We start from the raw sequence: 18,845 nt of genomic DNA, 5'->3' as shown, positions 1-18,845 counted from the left end.
TGTCCCAAGCCCTCACCCCGTTCCCTTGTCCACAGGCCCCCGCTGGCAGTTAGTTCCAGGGTCCTGACGGTCACAGTCCGGCCGCCCACCAAGCCGACGGAACCCCTCATTACTGTGGAGCTGTCTCACGTCATCAATGTGAGTGAGATCAAGGGGCACCCAGGCCCAGGCTCCCCGGGGTGGGAGCGTGGAGACCCTGGTTTCTCTTCCATCTCTGCCACGGCACCCTCTCTCTCTGCCCCAGCACCCCACAGCTGCCCTCATTTTGGTCCTCTGCCCTCACACTTCCGCAGGGTGGGGCAGGGGGAAAGAGAGCGGCCTGGGGGCTAGGCCCGACTTCCCCTGACCCGGCGTCTCTCTGTCCTACAGGGTACCTCAGATCCCCACTGTGCCACATGGGATTACTCTAGAGCGTGAGTACACAGGGGCCCAGAGACAGCCGGCCTGGCCTTGGACCTGGGCCCCGGAGCCCAGCCTGGCCTGAGGCAGAGCTGCTCGGGTCAGTGGGAGGGCCCGGCTAGGCCACTGACTGACTCACCCTGACTGTTCCACTCCCCCTGGACACCTCTCTGTATGGGGGCACCGCCCTCCGGACCCCAGGCACTCAGACTGGCTCTGGGCCGTGGACCGGAGGCCCCTCTGCCTTCATGACCAGGCTGCCTCCCTGTCTGTAGGGACGCCAGCTCCGGGGAGTGGGACACAGACAGCTGCCAGACCCTGGAGACCCAGCCGGCCCACACACGTTGCCAGTGCCAGCAGCTGTCTACTTTTGCCGTCCTTGCGCAGTTGCCCAAGGACCTGGTGAGGGGGTGTGTGCAGTGTGTGAAAGAGAGCCATTCTGGCGTTTCACGTGTGTGTGTGTCCGCGGAATCGCCATGAGGCACCGTAGGGACCAGTCTCCCGCCCCCGCCTCTGCCCCTCTCCCTGGGCGGCTCCGTCATGGAGAGCCGCGGAGGAGCCTCTGCTCGCATGGCCCATCCCCATTCTGAGGCTCAGTTTCCCCATCTGTAAAACCAGAGAAGCAGGCTGGGGGACATTTAAGGCCCTTCTCCACTGACATCCTGGGTTCTAAGGGCCCTTATCTTTTTACATTCTGTATTCTAAGCTTCCTTTCACCTCTAACATTCCATATTCTTAGCTCTGATCTTCTGGGTTCTAGGGTCTCTGTCCCATCTGATATTCTATATTCTAGGGTTCCTTCTTCCTCTGACACTCTGGGTTCTAAGGGCCCTCCCAGCTCTGACCCCCCGTGTATCATCCCTGTGACCCAAGGAGTCCCCAGCATGGACAGTCCCAGCTGAGCCTGACCCCCATAGAGAACCTCTGGGGGTAGAGGGAGCTAGAGCTGAGCTGCCTCTCCTCTGAGGCCCCCCATCTGCTGCTCCCTGACTCCCCCTCTCTCTGGCCTAGAGTCTGGAGCTCTCAGGTGCCCCCTCCGTGCCCCTCATGATCGGCTGCGCTGTTTCCTGCATGGCCCTGCTCACCCTTCTTGCCATCTATGCTGCCTTTTGGAGGTGGGTGCGTGCATGTGAGGGCCAAGGGGCGGTGGGGAGGGAGGGAGGCAGCTGGGGACCCGGATAGAGGCCGGTGAAAGAACCTGGAATCCAGAGCCTAGAATCCCAGGTTCTGGGTGCTTGTCCTGTCCCATATTGGTTGTGTGGCCTTGGACAAATCCCTGCCCTGGGCACCGATGGGCCCTTTGTGAGCGGCGCTGCAGGGAGGCGCTTGGGGACATGTGGGACCGCCCCTGTGCCCCAGCCCCTCGGCAGCAGACATCTCTCCCCATGACCTTTCTGTCCCCCTAGATTCATCAAGTCCGAGCGCTCCATCATCCTCCTGAACTTCTGTGTCTCTATCCTGGCCTCCAACGTGCTCATCCTGGTGGGGCAGTCCCAGATCCTGAGCAAGGCAGGTGCCGGGCCTGAGGTGGGGCTATGAGGGGCCCCTGGGGGCCGTGGGGGGCTCGGCGGGGGAAGCACTCACGCCCCTCTGCCCGTGACAGCGCCGGCTTGGCGTCTGCGTCTGTCCCTGGAGCTGCATCTGAGCGTGGGTGGGCTCCCGCCTCTCCTGGCTGCCTGAGCCTGTCACCGGGCCTGTGTCGTGCTGTGTGTGGGCACTGGAAGGGGGGGCTCTGGGAGCCTCTGGCACGCTGGGAAGGGGGAGGGGCCCAGTGCCCTCCTGCTCCACAGGAGTCTGAAGCAGTGCCAGCTGCTAGGCCTGCCCCGTTGGAGAGCCAGCAGGGGCGCCCCCGGAGCCAAGGTCGGGCAGTGTGGGCGTGCGAAAGGGCCTCCTCTCAAGATTAGGGGACCCGAGTTCAGATTTTTCCCGCTCCTCTGAGCTCTGGCACCCTCCCTCCAGTGTCGAGGGTTCTGCGCTCCCAATGCAGACTCGTCATTTAGTCTCAGTTTCCCGGGTGGTAAAAGGGGAGAATTGGCTTGCAGGGGTCTCTGGTTACTGGGGGGCGGCGGCCTTGTTGGCCATTGGGCCAAAGGGAGGGCCATGGAGAGGGGGCAGCGGAGGAACAAGCTCTTCCCTCCCGTTCCAGGGCGTCTGCACCATGACGGCGGCGTTCCTTCACTTCTTCTTCCTCTCCTCCTTCTGCTGGGTGCTCACGGAGGCCTGGCAGTCCTACCTGTCCGTCATCGGCCGCATCCGCACACGCCTGGTCCGCAAGCGCTTCCTGTGCCTGGGGTGGGGTGAGTGGGAGAGCAGCAGAGGGGACCCGGGTGGGGGCTTCTGGACCTAGCCCCTCAGTCTGGAAATGAGGCTGGGATCCCCTCCCTCAGGAGGGAGGGAAGGATGTCCCAGCCCCTGCTCAGTGCAGCTGGGGGTCCGAAGTGCACTGCCTGTAGTCCGACCCTATGTGATGGGAGCAGGGGGAGCAGGGGTGCCTCCCCCCAGTCTGGGAGCAGGGTTCTGTTACCAATTCATCATTATCATCTTTGGGGCCTCAGTTTTCCTATCTATAAAATGAGCCTCAAGTCTCCATCTGGGCTCCCACCTTCACATGATGGCCAGCATGCTGTGTCTCCATCTATCCAGAGGCAGGAGGAGGATCCCAGCCTCCCCAGGCTCCTGCCTCCTGACTGCCCTCTCTCCCCAGGCTTGCCCGCTCTGGTGGTGGCTGTGTCAGTCGGCTTCACCCGAACGAAAGGCTACGGCACAGCCAGCTAGTACGTGAGGCGCTCGGGGGGGGCTGGGGGCAGGGAGGGGGACGGTGTGAGGGTCTTTGGGGGCAGGGCAGGGGCACTCCGTCATCCATCCAACTCTCCCTCTGTGTGAGGCGCCTGCCCAGGGCCAGGGAGGCCTAGAATGAGTCGGGCCCTGCCCCCAAGGAGTCTGTGGTCTAGGGGAGGATGGAAACAAGGTGGCGGGAGGGAGGCTCAGAGTGGAAAGGCTCTGGGGAGGCTGTCCTTGGCCGAGGCTTACAGGAAGCAAAGGCCTCCTGGCCCAGGAGGCAGCCTTAGGCTCCCCCTCATTGCCCCCTGCCTCAGTTTCCCCTGAGGCACAGTGAGGGCAGTAGTTCTGGGACGGTGTCTGAGCTGTATGAAGTGCCTGCCGATGTGAGAGGGGGCTCCTAGTGAGGGAGGGGGCTAGGACACAGAGGGGGCTTCCTTGGGGTGGCTTGGCTGAGTGGGGGCTAGAGTGGGACTGGGAGAGGGTGCAGAGAGCTCTGCCTCAGTTTACCTGTCTGTGAAATGAGGAGGGCTGGGTGTTGGGATCGGGCCCCTCTGACAGCCTTGTTCTTGCCGCAGCTGCTGGCTCTCCCTGGAGGGGGGGCTTCTCTATGCCTTCGTGGGCCCCGCGGCGGTCATCGTGCTGGTAGGTGCTCCTTGCCTCGGGTCCCTGGGCATACAGGGTCAGCCGGACCATCCCCCTGCCTCTGGGCCAGGTGGCTGGGTTCTCCCACCCTTCCCACCCTGGAGGGGCTCCGGAACTGGACCCCACCCCTTTCTTGGGGGGCTATTGGAATCAGCTTCCCTCATACCCTTGGGGATCTCGACGTCTAAACAGCCGTTGCTGACCTGGTCCCTAGGCCCCCCTTTCTGCCCACCCCAAAGGGCCCTTTGGGGGCACAGGGTCAGGGCCCATCCCCCCTCCGGGCCTTGGCTGCCCGCACCCCACGGGGGGCAGGGAGGGCCCCCGGGAGGGCAGGAGGAACAGTCTTCCCAAAAGTCAGAAACCCAGACTAACAAGGCAAGGGCTAGCCAAAGGCGGGCTTTGGGCCCCCTTCTTCGCCCACCCCTTAAAAGGGGCTGGGCCCTATTCCTCCCTCCCCAAGGGCCCTCTTGGCAAACCTTTGCCCCAAGGGGTCCCAGGAGTAAAAGCCCGGGTGGCAACAGGGCTGGCCGGCCCCCCAGCCTCCTTTCTTCTGCCCTTCCCTTCCCCCGGGTGGCCGCCCTCCTCCCCCTGGTTTCCGTTCCCTCTCCTCCCCGTGCTGGCCCCCAACCCCGCAAAGGGGCCCCTGGCCCCTCCCTCCTCCTCCCTTGCCGGGAATGGTCCCCAGCCCCCCCTCATCGTCACAGCCAGGAATGCCATGTTAGTCCTGCCCCATGGGCGGGTGGGTGGGGAAGGGGGGCTGGGTGGAGGGGAGGGGGGCTGGCACTGGGGGAGCTCAGGGACCTTCTTGGAGAAGGGGACCCCGAGGACGGGCAGTCTGGCTTGTCCCATCTCCTTGCTCGAGAACCTGAGGACTCTCAGGTGGCCATTAGTGTCCCGAGGAATCCCAGTGCAGTTCCCGCCCCTTACCCCTCATCTCGGTTTTCTTACCCTTAAAAAAGAAAAAAGAGGGGGAGAGTCGGTCCCATGGGTCTCTCTGGTCCCTTCTGACCCTCAGTCCTTTGGAAATCTGGGGGGGGAGACCTCGGAGGGCAGCCTCTAAAGCAGAAAGCCCGCTTGCAGCACCTTTAGCAAAGAAGTGGTCAGTTCCATCTCTCCTTGGAGCTCTCTGGTGACGGAGAGCTCACTACCTCCCAGGAGGGAGCCCATTCTCCTTTGAGACAGAATCAAAGCCTTCTCGGCACCTTCTGCTCTGCCTTCTGGGGCTGAATGGAGCAAGGATCTGAGCTCTTCCTTATGACAGCCCTGCAGATCCTTAAAGGGCTAGTGCAGCTCTACCCCCTCCCTCCCACTAACCCCCACTTTTCTTACCTAAACTAAATGCTTCTTTCCACTGATCTTGTGACGAGGGTCCCAAGCCCCTCAACAATTTCCAGCTTGTTATCGTCTCACTTGCGATGCCGTGAGCCCAGACAGACCCTTTAATCTGACCCTTGCCATCTCATGAGCACCAATGCCAGTGGGGGAAGCGCCAAGCATGAGGGGGTCTTGCCGGCCACTCTCCTTCCCTGGGGCACAGGAGTCCCTCAATCCTCTTCCTCTCCCCTCAGCTCTGGAGGGAGTCAGGGAAGGGGAAGGGACAAAAGTCAGACGGGGGCCTCTGAACGAGGGGTACCGGTGATGTCCTTGAGCCTTCTGGCACGCAGGCTCAAACTCCTGCCTTCAGGCTGCAGAGGGAGCAGTGTGGGTTTGGGGGAGACTCATCCCCAGCCCCTTTCAGTCACTCCTTCACTCTCTTATTCCTCTCTCTTCATCTTGTCTCTGCCTTTCTTTCAATCTCAGTTTCGGTCTCTGTCTCTTGTCTCTCTGTCTGTCTGTTCCCCCCCCCCCAACCCCCTTCTTTCTCTCTGTCTTTCTCCCTCCTTTTCTCTCTTTCTCCTTTCTCTTCTCTTCTCTTTCCTTTCTCTCTTGTCTTCTCTCCCACTACAAACCCCTTCTGTCTCTTCCGTTCTTCTCTTCTCCCACCCCTCCCCTTCTTTCTTCTAAACTCCCCCTTCCGTTTTTCTTCCTGTGCCCTCGGGGCCAAAATCTTTAAAGGTTCCTCTGGGAGGCTAACACAAAAAGGATTCCCCCAATTTCCCAGGCTTCATCTGGTCCCTCCTGTACTTTGGGCGGGTCCCCCTTCCTGGTGCCTCAGTTTCCCGCTCTGTAAAATGAGGCCAGGGTCAAACTCTTCATCCTGTTCTGTCTGTCTCGAACTTTTTGGTCCTCTTTGCTCTCCTTTCTCTCCCCTGGGCCTGACTTCCCTCGTGCAACCCAGCTCTGATCCTTTCTCCCGGACCCGGAGGGGTCCCCGCAGCGCAAAAAGCTCCCAACCCGGTCCGGGGATTGGGGGTGCCGAGGGGCCGTGTGCCCACCACCTTCTTTGCTCCCTGGGGCCTGCCTGGGCTCCCGTGGTCTGCTGTCCCCACCTGGATGTCCCTGTCCCCACCCCGGGACAGGCCCCCATCCTCTTCCAGGTCCTCTTCGCCATCTTCAACTCTGTCCAGGGCTTTGTCATCATCGCCGTGCACTGCTTTCTGCGAAGAGAGGTAGGGACCCGACCCCTGTCTCCCAGCCCTGACTCTGGGGACTCTGTCCCCTGGTGGTTCAGAGGAAGGGGGCAAGGACCGGAGAAGGGCCTGCTCCTGAGCTCACAGATACTGGGGACAGGGGCTGTTCACAGGGACCGTCCCCCCTCCCCGGCTGGGTTCAGCGCCCTCGGTGGGGCCATCACTGACCAAGGGTCCTGTGTCCTTGGAGCTCTGGGAGTCTCAGGCACAAGTGGGGGAGAGCAGAGAGACCCCTCTGAGGGGTCAATAGCTCTGCCCCTGGTCTGGTGGTAGAGGAAGGGCAGCTAGGTGACACAAGGATAGAGAATCCAATCTCAGGCACTTCCTAGCAGTGACTTGGGAAAAAAAATCTATTTGCTTCAGTTTCCTCATCTGTAAAATGAGCTGGAGAAGTAAATGGCAAACTACTCCACTATCTTTCTCAGGAAAACCTCAGATGGGGTCACAGGGAGTCAGAATTTGGGTCTCCTTGCCAAGTGTCCAAGAGGATTCTCCCCATGAGCTCCCAGCTTGGGTCTTTCTGGGCCTCTCTAGGGGCTGGCTCTCTGTCTCTCTCTCTTTCTGATTCCATCTTTCTGTATCTGACTCTGTTTCTGTCTCTATGTCTCTTCTCTTTCCCTGTCTCTCTTTCTTTGTCTCCTCTTTCCTCTCTCTGTCTCGCTGTTTTTCTTTGTCTCTGTTTCTCTGTCTCTGACTCTTTAAATCTCTTCTTTCTATTTCTGTCTCTTTCTGTGTCTCTTTTTTCTGTTTCTAGATATGTCTCTGTCTCTCTCTCTCCATCTCTCCATCTCTCCCACCTCTCCCATTTCTCCATCTCTCTCCATCTCTCCCATCTCTCCACCTCTCCATCTCTTCTATCTCTCCATCTCTCCCGTCTCTCCCATCTCTCCATTTCTCCCGTCTCTCCCATCTCTCCATCTCTCCATCTTTTCCATCTCTCCCATCTCTCCATCTCTCCCGTCTCTCCCATCTCTCCCATCTCTCCCATCTCACCCATCTCTCCCATCTCTCCTGTCTCTCCCATCTCTCCCATCTCCCCATCTCTCCCATCTCTCCATCTCTCCTGCCTCTCCCATCTCTCCCATCTCTCCCATCTCACCTTGCCCATTCTCATTTAGCTTCCAGATGTTTCCTGGCCCTCAGGTGCCCATCTCTGTCCAGTTCTTGTCTCTCCCCAGTCCTTGTCTCCTCACTTTGTTCCTGTCCTTCTCCATCTCTGCCATCTCCCTCTGCACAGTCTTCCATCTCTTCCTCCTCTACCTCATCCCTGCTCTCTCCATCTCGGGATGGGAGGATCTGACTTTGTGGGCGTGGGCAGGACAGGCCCAGGGAAGCAAGGATCTGGGAGAGTAAGTAGCTGTCTCTGGGAGGATCAAGGAGCTGAGTTGGACCCGAGAGCCTGGGCGGTTCCCAGCCTTCTCGACTGGGGGGGTGTGGGGGGAGAGAATGGACGGGTGGAGTCCTAGGCTAGGATTTCCAGGTCCAGGACCCACCGATGCCTCTTGCCTGGCTTAGGTCCAAGATGTAGTGAAATGCCAGATTGGGGTTTGCAAGAGCCAGGACAATGAGAACTCGCCCGGATCCTGTAAGAATGGGCAGATCCAGGTCATGGTGAGTGATGTGGGCAGGGCAGGTGGACCCCCTAGAAGCACCTGGGACCCTCTTCAGCATGTTCTCTTAGCCCCACATCATGTTGCCCCAAGAGTTAACCTTGAGGAGGACTGAGACTGAGCAGATCCTGCCCCTGAGTTGTAGGATTGGGAGAAAAGATGGGGGAAAGGGCTTCACTGGCACATAAGAGCGTCATCATGGTTCAAGAGGCTGAGTCCTGCATGGTCAGGGGAGCTGGCATCTTGTCTCGCCCTTGCCACCAATTCACTATGAAACTCTGGGCAAGACTTGCCTCCTTCCTGGGCCTCAGTTTCCCCATCTGTAAAAAGATTGACTTCCAAGGTACCTTCCGACTCAATCTTCTCTATTTTAGGGCAACTTTCTAGCTCGGTTTAGTTCCTCCCACCAAGCTTCAGGGGAGGGAAGGTCCAGGGCAGAGGAGGAGAGCCTCTTCCTTCCAGTGCCCCTTTTATCCTTTTTCTTCCCTTCTTCCCGACCCCCTTCCCCTCTCTGCCTATAGACAGATTTTGAAAAGGACGTGGACTTGGCGTGTCAGACAGGTGAGGTGTGAAAGCTTGGGAGTGGTGAGACCCCAGCTGGGGGGTAGGGGGGAGGGAGCCCGGTGGGAAAGGGAAAGGGGAGCACCGTGGCTAAGAACCTGGACCTGGAAGAGTCCCCTTCCTGGGCCACGAGGCGTTGGGGGCTCATGTCATTGGGCTGCTCTGCCCAGGAATCATTCAAGGTACCAGCCCTGGCCAGGAAGAGGGGCTTTGGGCAGGAGGCTTGTATGTGTGATGTGGAGGGGAGGGGAGGGACGCAGGAGCACCTATGTGGGGGCCTAAGGGGTGGGGAACAGCATTCATTCCTCCTCCTTGACTTCAGAGCGGGTGACCTGTGAGGGTCCCCGCTGTGACAGCCTGGGAGTCTGGGGGCCCACCCGGGATCTGAGACCCTGATCCAGGACCAGTCAGTCAGGCAAGGCTTTACCTCTGCTTTAGAGGGATCCAGTCTGGATCTGTCCTGGGAATGGGCTTTGTGGCAGGGCTCGGAGGCGGGCATGGTGTCTGTCAGTGTTCCTGAGTCCTCTCCCTCTCCCCTTCCCCCAGTTCTGTTCAAGGAAGTCAATACCTGCAACCCTTCCACCATCACAGCCACACTGTCCCGCCTGTCGCTGGATGAGGATGAGGACTCCAAACCCTGCCTCATGGGCACAGAGAGTGGGCTAAACTTCTCCCCACTGCCGGGCAACATCTTGGTGCCCATGCCAGTGCCCTCCCCTGGTGTGGGCGAGCCCCCCCATGCGCATGACAGCAACCCCGTGTACATGTGTGGGGAGAGCAGCCTCCGGCAGCTGGACTACACCTGGCTGCGGTCTGGGGACCCCGGGAGCGAGGGGGAGTACACGGTGCTGCCCCGGAGGACTCTGAGCCTCCAGCCTGGTGCCCGCGAGGAGACCAAGCGGGCCAGGCCCGAGGGCACCCCTCGGCGCGGGGGGAAGGGGCTGACCCAGACGGAGGCCTACCCCAGCTTCTTGTCCGTGGACCATGTGGGCCTGGGGCTGGGCCCGGCCTATGGAACTCTGCAGAACCCCTATGGGGTGCCCTTCCAGCCCCCGCCCCCAGCCCCATCGGGCACTCGCCAGGGCCCCACCCCCGAGCCGGGCGAACGCAGCCGCACCATGCCCCGAACCGTGCCTGGCTCCACCATGAAGCTGGGCTCTCTGGAGGTGAGCGGGCTGGCGGGAGGAGGAAGGGCAGGAGAGACATAGGGCCTTCCACATGGAGCTCAGCAGCTAGGCCATGATTCATGGCCAGATAATGGGGGCGGGGCAGCAAAGCAGAATCCAAGGAGTTGGGCACAGTCACAGGGCGATGGAAGGGTGGGGGGGATCAGGGAGTCTTCCTGGAGGAGGCAGCGTTTGAATTGAGCTTTAAGAAGACAGGTAAGAACTCAGCAGGCAAACAGACCACAGACCAGCACGAGCCCGCGGGGTCACAGGGACATAGGCTGGAGGGAAAGACAGAATTCAGCTGTCCAGAGCATGGAGTGCTGGGAGAAGCAGGAGACAAGGCCAGAGGGGCCCAGACAGAATGCTGGCAGAGGAGGCCGGACTTGGCAGTTAAGAGGGAGCTGTTGGGGATTTCTGAGCAGAGAAGGGATGTGACAAGGAGAGCCACTCATGGAGGTCATTCTGACAGATGCAACAGAGGGCAGAGGGGGGAGGTGGGGAGATGTGATGGGGCTGTCCCCAGAGTCCCGGAGCGTGGAGAATGAGGGCCTCTGGTGTACAAGAGTGGGAGCAGAGATGAGGGGACGGGTTCTAGAGAGAAGGCAAAGGATGCGAGGTGGGGAGGTCTGCTTGCAACAGCAATTTGAGAGAAAGAAAAATAAGGGAGAACTTTCTGCCAGCCCCGACTCAGCCCCCGACTTAGAGGGTGAGCTTCCTGAGCCTTTTCGGTCTGTAATCAAAGCTTGGTTTCCCCCTGAAACTGGGGGACTTGATCCTGGGAAGTATCAACAGGGTTTGTGAACTCATTAACTGTCCTTCTCTAACCCTGACTATCTTAGATGACGTCAGGGTGATTCTTTCCTGCCCCATTTCTAGTCTTCTGAAGTGGTCCTTGGAGGGTGGGATGACGGAGCCTTTCTTAGAAAGGCTGAAGTAGAAGGGTTTGGGGAGGCTGTCTGAGCTTAGGCAGGAGGGGCTGAAGGCCTGAACTGGGGGGCCAGGCAGAGAAGGGAAGGGAAGGGAAGGTGATAGGGACTGGCTGGCTGGTAGAGTAGGAAGGAAGGCAGAGGAGCCCCTAAGCCAAAGCAAGTACTGATCCACTTGGGAGGAGGAGCAAGTCCCAGAGAGGGATGGAGTCCTTTGGTCCGGATGTTATGGAGTCTGAATGTCCACCAGGGCCTGGGAATCACTTGCAAGGATAACTGAAGCCATGAGAGTGGATGAAATGGTCCAGAGAGAGAGGAGAGAAAGGGAAGAGATGACCCAGGCAGAGCCCCGGGGGAGGGGAGAAGGGAGATGAATCAATGAACAGCCAGAGAGAAGCAAGGTTGGGCGTCTGTGAGAGGGTCACGTGGAAGGCAAAAGCAGCTCCCTGCAGATGATGGTATGGGACAGGATGAAGAGTTGAGGAAAGGCCACTGGATTGGGGAACCAGGAGGTCACTAACGGCCTTAAGGTTTTTCAGCCATGTGGGAGGGGGCTAGAACGGAGCCAGATTAGAAAAGCGAAATTGGGAGGCCTGGATGCTCTTCCTGGAGCTCACTCACCGTGTGACATTGGCTAAGTCTCTTCCTCTGTAAGAATGAGGAGCTGGACTAAGTGATTTCTGAAGTTCCTTCAAGTTCTGAGAGTTAGTGACTTTGGGATCTGGATGCAGGGTTGGGGGTAATCCTAGTGAGCTACTGATTCTCAGTTTTAGGCTAGGGGATGGTGGGAGGGGAGAGAGAGAAAAAAGAGAGAAGAGACAGAGAGAGAAAGAGACAGAGACAGACAGAGAGGAAGAAATAGAGAAGAGACAGAAGATTCAGAGAGAAACACAAAGAGAGGAGAAATAGAGAGCAATAACAGAGAAGAGATAGAGACAGAGACACACACAGAGAAACAGAGAGAAAAAGAGAGAGGAAGAGAAAGAGAAATAGAGAGATAATAGAGAAGAGACAGAGACAGACATACACAGACAGAGACAAAGACAGAAAGAGACAGACACCCACAGGACAGAAACAGAGAGAGAAGGACAGAGAAACAAAGAGTCGAAGACACAGAGACATAGACTGAGAGAAAGATGGAGAGAGAGAAGGAGGAGGAGGAGGAGGAGGAAGGAAAGGGAGAAAGAGAATCAGACAGAGACACAGAGAGAGAAAGGTAGAGAAGGAGAAAGAGGGAGGGGGAGAGAAAGATAGAGATAGAGAGATTCAGACGCTCAGAGAGCAGAGAGACCGACAGAGAGTCTGGCACCTCAAAGTAGGAGCTAGAATTATAAGATTGAGAACTAGAAGAAATGTTTGCTGTTTAGTCATTTCGGTCCTGTCCAACTCTATGACCCTACTGGGGATTTTCTTGGAAGAGAGACCCGAGTATTCTGCCATTTCCTTCTCCACCTTATTTTACAGATGAGGAAATTGAGGCACGCAGGGCTAAGTGCTTTGCCCAGAGTCCCGTAGCTAGGACTCACCGAGGTCAGATTTGCACTTGAACGTTTCTGGTTCCAGGCTGGTGCTCTCTCACACCGCTCCCCTGGAAGCAATCTCAGAGATGCTCTCCTCTAACTCCTTCCACTGGGCAGATCCTCCTGTGGGCCAGGCCTATGTAGGCAGGAAGCAGCAGAGCCAGAGCTCACACCCAGGGCCCCTGATTTCAGATCCTTGGTCCACTTTGGCCCCTCCAATCCAGTCCAACGGTCAGTCAGTCTGTTAGGGGCTTTCTGTGACCAGTTCCCACACTGAGTCCTGGAGATGCGAGGAAAGAGCGTCAATAGTCTCTGTGCCAAGGGAGCATGCAAGTAGGAGCAGGTGGGACACCCCGGCCCCCAGAATCCCCCGAGTCCCCACGTCTGTCCTTCGGGCCAGGGACCTGTCTCAGCATGTCACACACTCACGCACTAGCTAGAGGCAGCCGTAGTGGGGATGGCTTCAGCATGTGGGAGAACAGAGACTCCTATGGAAGCTGGCTCTTGAGTTGAGTCTAAAAGGAACCCAGAACTTCTAAGGGGCATTTATGGAGCACCTCCTATATGCTCGACACCATTACGGGTCCTTGGCTCCGGGACCTTTCAGGAACCATTTGTCTCCAAGAGGAGGTGCAGGCCCAGGGTGTTTGGGGACTGGGGAGAGTAAGAGAGAGGGAATGGAGCAGGGAAAAGTGTGGGCAGGGGAATTGGTCATTGTGTCCGTCCTTGGCCAAGAGTGGGGATGGGTTTCCCTTGGAGGCTTGCGGAGGAGGAGGAAAGACAGGCTCTAGGAGGGAGAGCTGGATGAGGGGAGGGGGCCTGGGGCCTGCTAGCTGGGGTCTGTGGGAGCACGTGGGCCTCTAGCCGCCTCTTCATCCTGTGTGCATACCCATGCTCTCGAGTCCCTTTGTGTGCCTGGAGCTGTCCCGGGAGCTGGGGGGACTTGGTCGGCCTGAAGGCCCTGGGGGGAGTTGGGTCTGAATTATGCCCGTGAGAGAAGCCCTTGGAGTCTGTGCCCCTGCCACTCCTCCAGCCCAGGTACTCTCCTGGGGCCTTCTGTAAGCTTGGACGGCTCAGCCCCAAGGCTTCCCCCTGGCCCGGGGAGAGTCCACACGGTGCCACGGTGCCCTCACAGTAGAAGGACGAGGCAGACCTAAGGTGCCCTTGGCTTTCTGACACCAGATCTCGCCTCAGCAAAGCCCTTTTACTGTCTCTCCCAATCATGTACTAAAGCAGTTTTTTCTCCTTCCCTCCCAATTCCCCCCACTCCCCACGACAACCCCAGCGGAAAAAGCTACGCTACTCAGACCTGGATTTTGAGGTAAGGGTTGCTGAGAGAGGGGGCCTGTGCTTACAGGGTCCTTGGGGGAATCTCCTTATGCTCCATGGCTTGGCCCCTTTACCCCCCTTGCCCCGGTCCTGGGGAACAAGGAATCAGGACCTGGGGACAGAGGATACCCCTTTGTTAGGATCTAGGAAAAAAGATTGTCATCCAAGACCTTTCTTTGGTGAGAGGGGATAGGGAGAGGCTAGATCTCTCCCAGGAAGCAGTGGGGCGGGGGGACCCATTCTCTCAGTCCCCAGTGCTATAAGCCGAGGTGACTCCAGGGCCACATCTGGAGCCATTGCCCACCAGGGTGTGTAGTGAGCAGCGTTCAGGGGATGAGAAGACAGTGGCTCCAGGGGAGTGCAGAGGGCAAAGGACCATCTAGGGAGAAGGGCCTGGGGAGGGGGAGGAGCTCTTCTTCCTGAGCCTCTCTGTCCCCTCAGAAGGTGATGCACACACGGAAGAGACACTCAGAGCTCTACCACGAGCTGAACCAGAAATTCCACACCTTCGATCGCTACAGGGGCCCGGCCTCAGGCAAGGTGAGAAGAAACCAAATTTATCTTTTTTTTTTTTTTTTTTTTGCTGAGACAATTGGGGTTAAGTGACTTGCCTAGAGTCACACAGCTAGGAAGTATTAAATGTCTGAGACCAAATTTGAACTCAGGTCCTCCTGACTTCAGGGCTGGGGCTCTATCCACTGCCCTACCTTGCTGCCACAAACTAGATGTATCTTAAAGCACCATGCAATGGCACTGACTCTAGTGTCAGAGGATCCAGGTTCAAAAATCTCTCCACATCCCCTGGGTCCCTGCTCCCCCTGTGTAGGATGCTTTGGCTCACTCTGGGGCCCCTGCATCTTTCCTGGTCCCCATGACCTGGCAGAGGGTGACCCAGCTGGGCATTCTGTGGGCACGGGTGGGTGCCTGACCCTCGACTCCCTTCCTTCCCTCTGCAGAGAGAAAAGCGCTGGAGTGTGTCGTCAGGCGGGGCTGAACGCAGCGTTTCCACTGTAAGTGGTAGTCCTGGGGTCGGAGTGGGTCTGGGAGGGATCCGGGGGTGGGGGGCTGGCAGGCAGGTCCGGAGCGCCATTTCTGCTCCTGATGTTTGCTGTGTGACCTCCCATCCTCACCCTGACCTTTTTGGGCCGCTGCTTCTCATCTGTAAAATGAGATTTGGATTAGATCCTTAAGGTCCCTCCCGACTCTAACATTCTATGTCCTTAGGTCCCTTCCAGCCTTGCCATCCCATGTTCCAAGGCCTCATTCCAGCTTTGACATTCCGTGTTATAAGACCTTCATTTAGTTTTGTCACTTTGTATTTTAAGATCTACTTTGCTTTGACATTCTGTATTCTAAGACCCCATTTTAGCTCTGACATTCCATGTTCTTTTTTTTTTAATTAAAGCTTTTTATTTTCAAAATATACATATGGATAATTTTTAACATTCATCCTTCTATAACTTTGTGTTCCAAAATTTTTCCCTCCCTTCCCTACATTCCCTCCCCTAGACAGCAAGTAATCCAATCTAGATTAAGCATGTGCAATTCTTCTCTACATATTTCCACAATTTTCATGCTGCACAAAAAATCAGATCAAAAAGGGAAAAAATGAGAAAGAAAACAAAATACAACAGTTCTTTTACTATATATTCTAAGGTCTTGTTTTGCTTTGACCTTCTGTGCTCAAGGGCCCCATTTTGGCTCTGACATTCCACTCTCTAAGAGCTCCTTTGGTTCTGTTCCATGTTCTAAGGCCCCTTCCAGCTCTGTTACTATATATTCTAAGGTCTCTTTTTGCTATGACATTTTGTGCTCTAGAACCCCTTTCTGACTCTGACGTTCCACATTCTAAGACCCCATTCCGGCTCTGATGTTCCACGCTCTAAGAGCTCCTTTGGTTCTGTTCCATGTTCTAAGGCTCCTTCCGACTCGGTTACTTCAGGTCTCCTTTTGCTATGACATCCTGTTTTAAGGCCCCTCTCCAGCTCTGACATCCCCTCCTATGCCTGACACTCGGGGTTCTAAGTTCCTCTCAGCTTTGATGGGGTGCTCTAAAGTTCCTCCCAAAGTTCTCTATCTGAAATCCTAGGCTAGCAATCTAAGAACCATACAGGATGGCTAAAAAGAGAGAGAGGGAAAGTGCACTCAGAGCAAAGTGGAGTGAGTGGGCAAAGGTGAAAGCTGTTTAACTTTTTCACCTAACAGGTAAAACTTCAGGGGGAGACAGGTGAGAATATTCCGCGAGGGAATGAAGGGAGAGTATGGCTTGGGCAGCCGTTCTGGTCAACTCTCCCTACCAGCAGCAGCTAAGTGGCGCTGGACACAGAGCACTAAACCCAGAGCCAGGAATTCCTGACTTCAAATGTAGCCTCGGATAATTAGCATGACCCTGAACAAGTCACTTACCCGCTTTCTGCCTCAGTTTCCTCAGCTGTAAAATGGCAACAACAATAGCACCTAGAATTGTGCTCCCAGAACTGTGAGGATTAAATGAAATAATATTTGTGTAAAGAGTTTAACATAATGCTGAGCATACAGTGGGTGTTTAATAAATGCTTATTTTCTACCATTTTTCTTCCTCCCTGTCTAGGAGAAGATAAGCCCAGGAGAGAGGCCCCCTTCTCAGCAACAGCAGCAGCAGCAGCAGCAACAACAGCAACAGCAGCAACGACATCAGAGTTGGAGCACCTTCAAGGCAATGACACTGGGCTCACTGCCCCCCAAACCCCGTGAGCGGATGGGGCTGCACCGGACCCCCCGCTGGGAATCGGCAGGCCTGGGTCTGGATGCATCTGACGGTGACTTCCAGACGGAAGTGTGAGCCCTGGCCAGTGTCCAGGCACCTATAAATATATATATATATCTCTATTTTCACACTCCAATTTGGAAAAAAACCAAGGAGCCAGGGACCCCCCTTTTCTCTTCTCGTGTGCGGTCTTGGCCCTTGGAGGGAGACACAGCCGGACTCTGGCTCCAGACAAGGTGGAGACCCTGGAGACGAGAGGGGTGGGCTGGACTCCAGAGACCTGCTTCTGGCCCGGGAAGGAGGCACAATCAGGGGCCCCCTCCTCATTTTTCAGAGCCTATAGCCCCAGGCCACCATGTCTCCTGCCCCCAAGCCTGTCCGTGCGTTTGTCTGTCCCACCCTGGGCTGGGGGGGATCTTTGTTGGGAATAAAGTTCGCTCTGTGGATTTGCCTGCCAAGTGACCTTCTAGATGGGGGGGGGGGGGAGAGGATGGGCTGCATTTCAGTCAGGGCCTGGCTAACCCCTTCCGCATTTCCTTGACGCTCAGCCCAGCCAGAGCTTGGGCCCTGGAGCATGTCTAGTAGGGATCCTAAGGAGCTCAAGGTTCTGTCCCAGTCTTGAGACTTCCGTGCTGGAAAGCCAGCAGAGCCTTCCCACCCAGAAAGCTTTCTAGGTTTCAGTTTAAGCACCTGGGGCGCCGAGACTCAGTCCTGCTGCCAGGGCCCCTTGCCCCCACCCCCAGTGTCCGGATTCTTCTTTCCTCTCCCCACCCACCACCACCATTGGAAATAGGTCAGAGACCCCACAGAGATTGGGGCTATCCCTGTCCTATCGTCACTTTGGGATTTGGCTGGGGGTGTCCCTCTCGGGAGAATCATTCCCAGTGGCAATATTTTCTCTCAGGCTTTGAGGACCCTCATCTACTCTGACTAGGAGACGGGCCAGCTGGACTTGGGGGTGAAGAGGCAGGACAAATGGAGGGTCCCAAGGTCAATGAATGAGAGTTAGAGGTGGAGGGCCTGAGATCAGGAGCTTCATTAAGATGAAACAAATCTGAAGATCCCTCTCCAGAGTGTAGTCGAGGGGTCCCTCTCTGGTCGTCAACCAGAGAGTCTGTTGTGCTGCCTTTTCCCTGTATATTCGGGGCCAGCGGGGGTCTCAGAACCCGTCAGGTCCACCCCCTCATTCTTATAATTGAGAAAATGGGCCCCAAAGGTTAAGGGATGTGCCCCATCTGGGGCAGGAGTTTCCCCTGGTCTCTCTACCCACCCAAGGTGGGCTTTTTGAGAGGGAAGCCAGTCATCTGTGGCCTCCCTCTCCCGGACCTCCCTCCTCCGCTCTGCTGGGGGGGGGTGCTGCTCTCTAGGGGGCCGGTGGGCGGATACCCTGCTCTTGCTAGGTGGGGACGGGGGCCTCCAGGAAGCTTTCTCATCCACCCCTGAGCTGCTACCTGGGCCCCTTGGCCCCGCTCTGCCCTGCCTGCCCTGGCACTTGACAGGGGCAAAGCAAAACATGACCATGGAACTGGGTGGGGGAGAAAGTGGCTTCAAGGGGAGGAGCTGGAGCCGGCCCCTAACCCACTGGTACCGTCCCACGCTCACAAGATAGCAGATCGGGAGCTGGAGGGGGCCTGGGAGGTCCTGGCCAGTCTTCTCATCTTATGGGTGAGGAAAGTTCGTCCTAGGAAAGGAAGCTGCTCCCAGTGACCCAGGCAGAGAAGGGGCCAACCTGGCTCACTGGCCCTGTCTGCCTAGGCTATGAGCCCCGCCCCTGAACCTGCCCTGGTCTGTCTGTCTCACAGTCTCCCCCCCCCCCACCATACACACATGTAGAGTGCTCCCAGCATAAAAACGGCCACATTTCCTCCATGCCCTCCCCCCCCCCCAGTTTGGTTCTGACCTTTGAGCCAGCCCTGTCCTTGTCTTAGCCCATGTGACTCCCAGAACTCCCTTGTCTCACCCAGCCCCCACAGGCTGGCCCAGACCCCTGCATCCCAGGCAACTAAAGTGATTGAGACTGGAAATCATACCTGTCCCCCCAGGGGAGATGCTAGTCTCAACCCGACCCCTGGAACTTCCTTAGGGTAGCAAGTGAGGGGCTCAGCTCAGGGGTGATGAGTGAGGGGCAGGAGGGCCTCCCCTCCCTTCTCTCCTCTGGCCTTCAGTAGGAAGTGGGGATGGCGGAGAAGTGGGCTCTTCTCTGGGCCTGGGATCCCAGACAGCCTTGGAAAACTTTGGGATCCGACATTGGGGCTGGGTGGGTACTGTGGCCACTGGTTGAAGCAACCCCTGGCCCACCATCAGCACAGGACAGGCCCTTGGATTCACCCCTGCAGCGGCCGGAGGGGCCTAGTTCTCTCCGCCCCGCTTTGGGCCTAAAGCACCTGGAATCACCAAGTGGAAGCTGGACAAGGGCAGTTTAATTGGAGCTGGGAAGGGCGTTGGCCATCAAGGCCTGCTTCTGAGGAAAGGAAAGATGCACCCATCCACCTCCACGCCCTTTCCCAGGGGACGGCCATGATGGCTCCCAAAGACCCTCTCCCAGGGGACCGCCATGGTGGCTCCCAAAGGCCTGCAGATGCCATAGCCCAG

General features: G+C 57.2%; 1 protein-coding gene across 1 annotated transcript in view; it reads left to right on the top strand.

Moving 5' to 3' along the window:
- ADGRB2 (adhesion G protein-coupled receptor B2) overlaps positions 1 to 16,699 on the top strand; it is a 60,621-nt gene extending 43,922 nt beyond the window's left edge. Inside the window, 17 exon segments of the mRNA XM_031961518.1 lie at positions 36 to 138; positions 370 to 413; positions 675 to 801; positions 1,411 to 1,514; positions 1,806 to 1,908; positions 2,546 to 2,696; positions 3,104 to 3,173; positions 3,756 to 3,892; positions 5,391 to 5,451; positions 6,101 to 6,371; positions 7,908 to 8,003; positions 8,524 to 8,563; positions 9,110 to 9,729; positions 13,464 to 13,499; positions 13,949 to 14,047; positions 14,464 to 14,517; positions 16,098 to 16,699. Coding sequence (XP_031817378.1) covers positions 36 to 138; positions 370 to 413; positions 675 to 801; positions 1,411 to 1,514; positions 1,806 to 1,908; positions 2,546 to 2,696; positions 3,104 to 3,173; positions 3,756 to 3,892; positions 5,391 to 5,451; positions 6,101 to 6,371; positions 7,908 to 8,003; positions 8,524 to 8,563; positions 9,110 to 9,729; positions 13,464 to 13,499; positions 13,949 to 14,047; positions 14,464 to 14,517; positions 16,098 to 16,328 — 2,347 coding nt within the window. The 3' untranslated portion in view covers positions 16,329 to 16,699.
- The last annotated feature ends 2,146 nt before the right edge of the window (positions 16,700 to 18,845 follow it).

The sequence above is a fragment of the Sarcophilus harrisii genome, chromosome 3 (assembly GCF_902635505.1).
Source record: "Sarcophilus harrisii chromosome 3, mSarHar1.11, whole genome shotgun sequence".
NCBI lineage: Eukaryota > Metazoa > Chordata > Mammalia > Dasyuromorphia > Dasyuridae > Sarcophilus > Sarcophilus harrisii.
The sequence above is the reverse complement of the archived record's forward strand: the minus strand, read 5'-3'. Positions and strand labels throughout refer to the sequence as shown.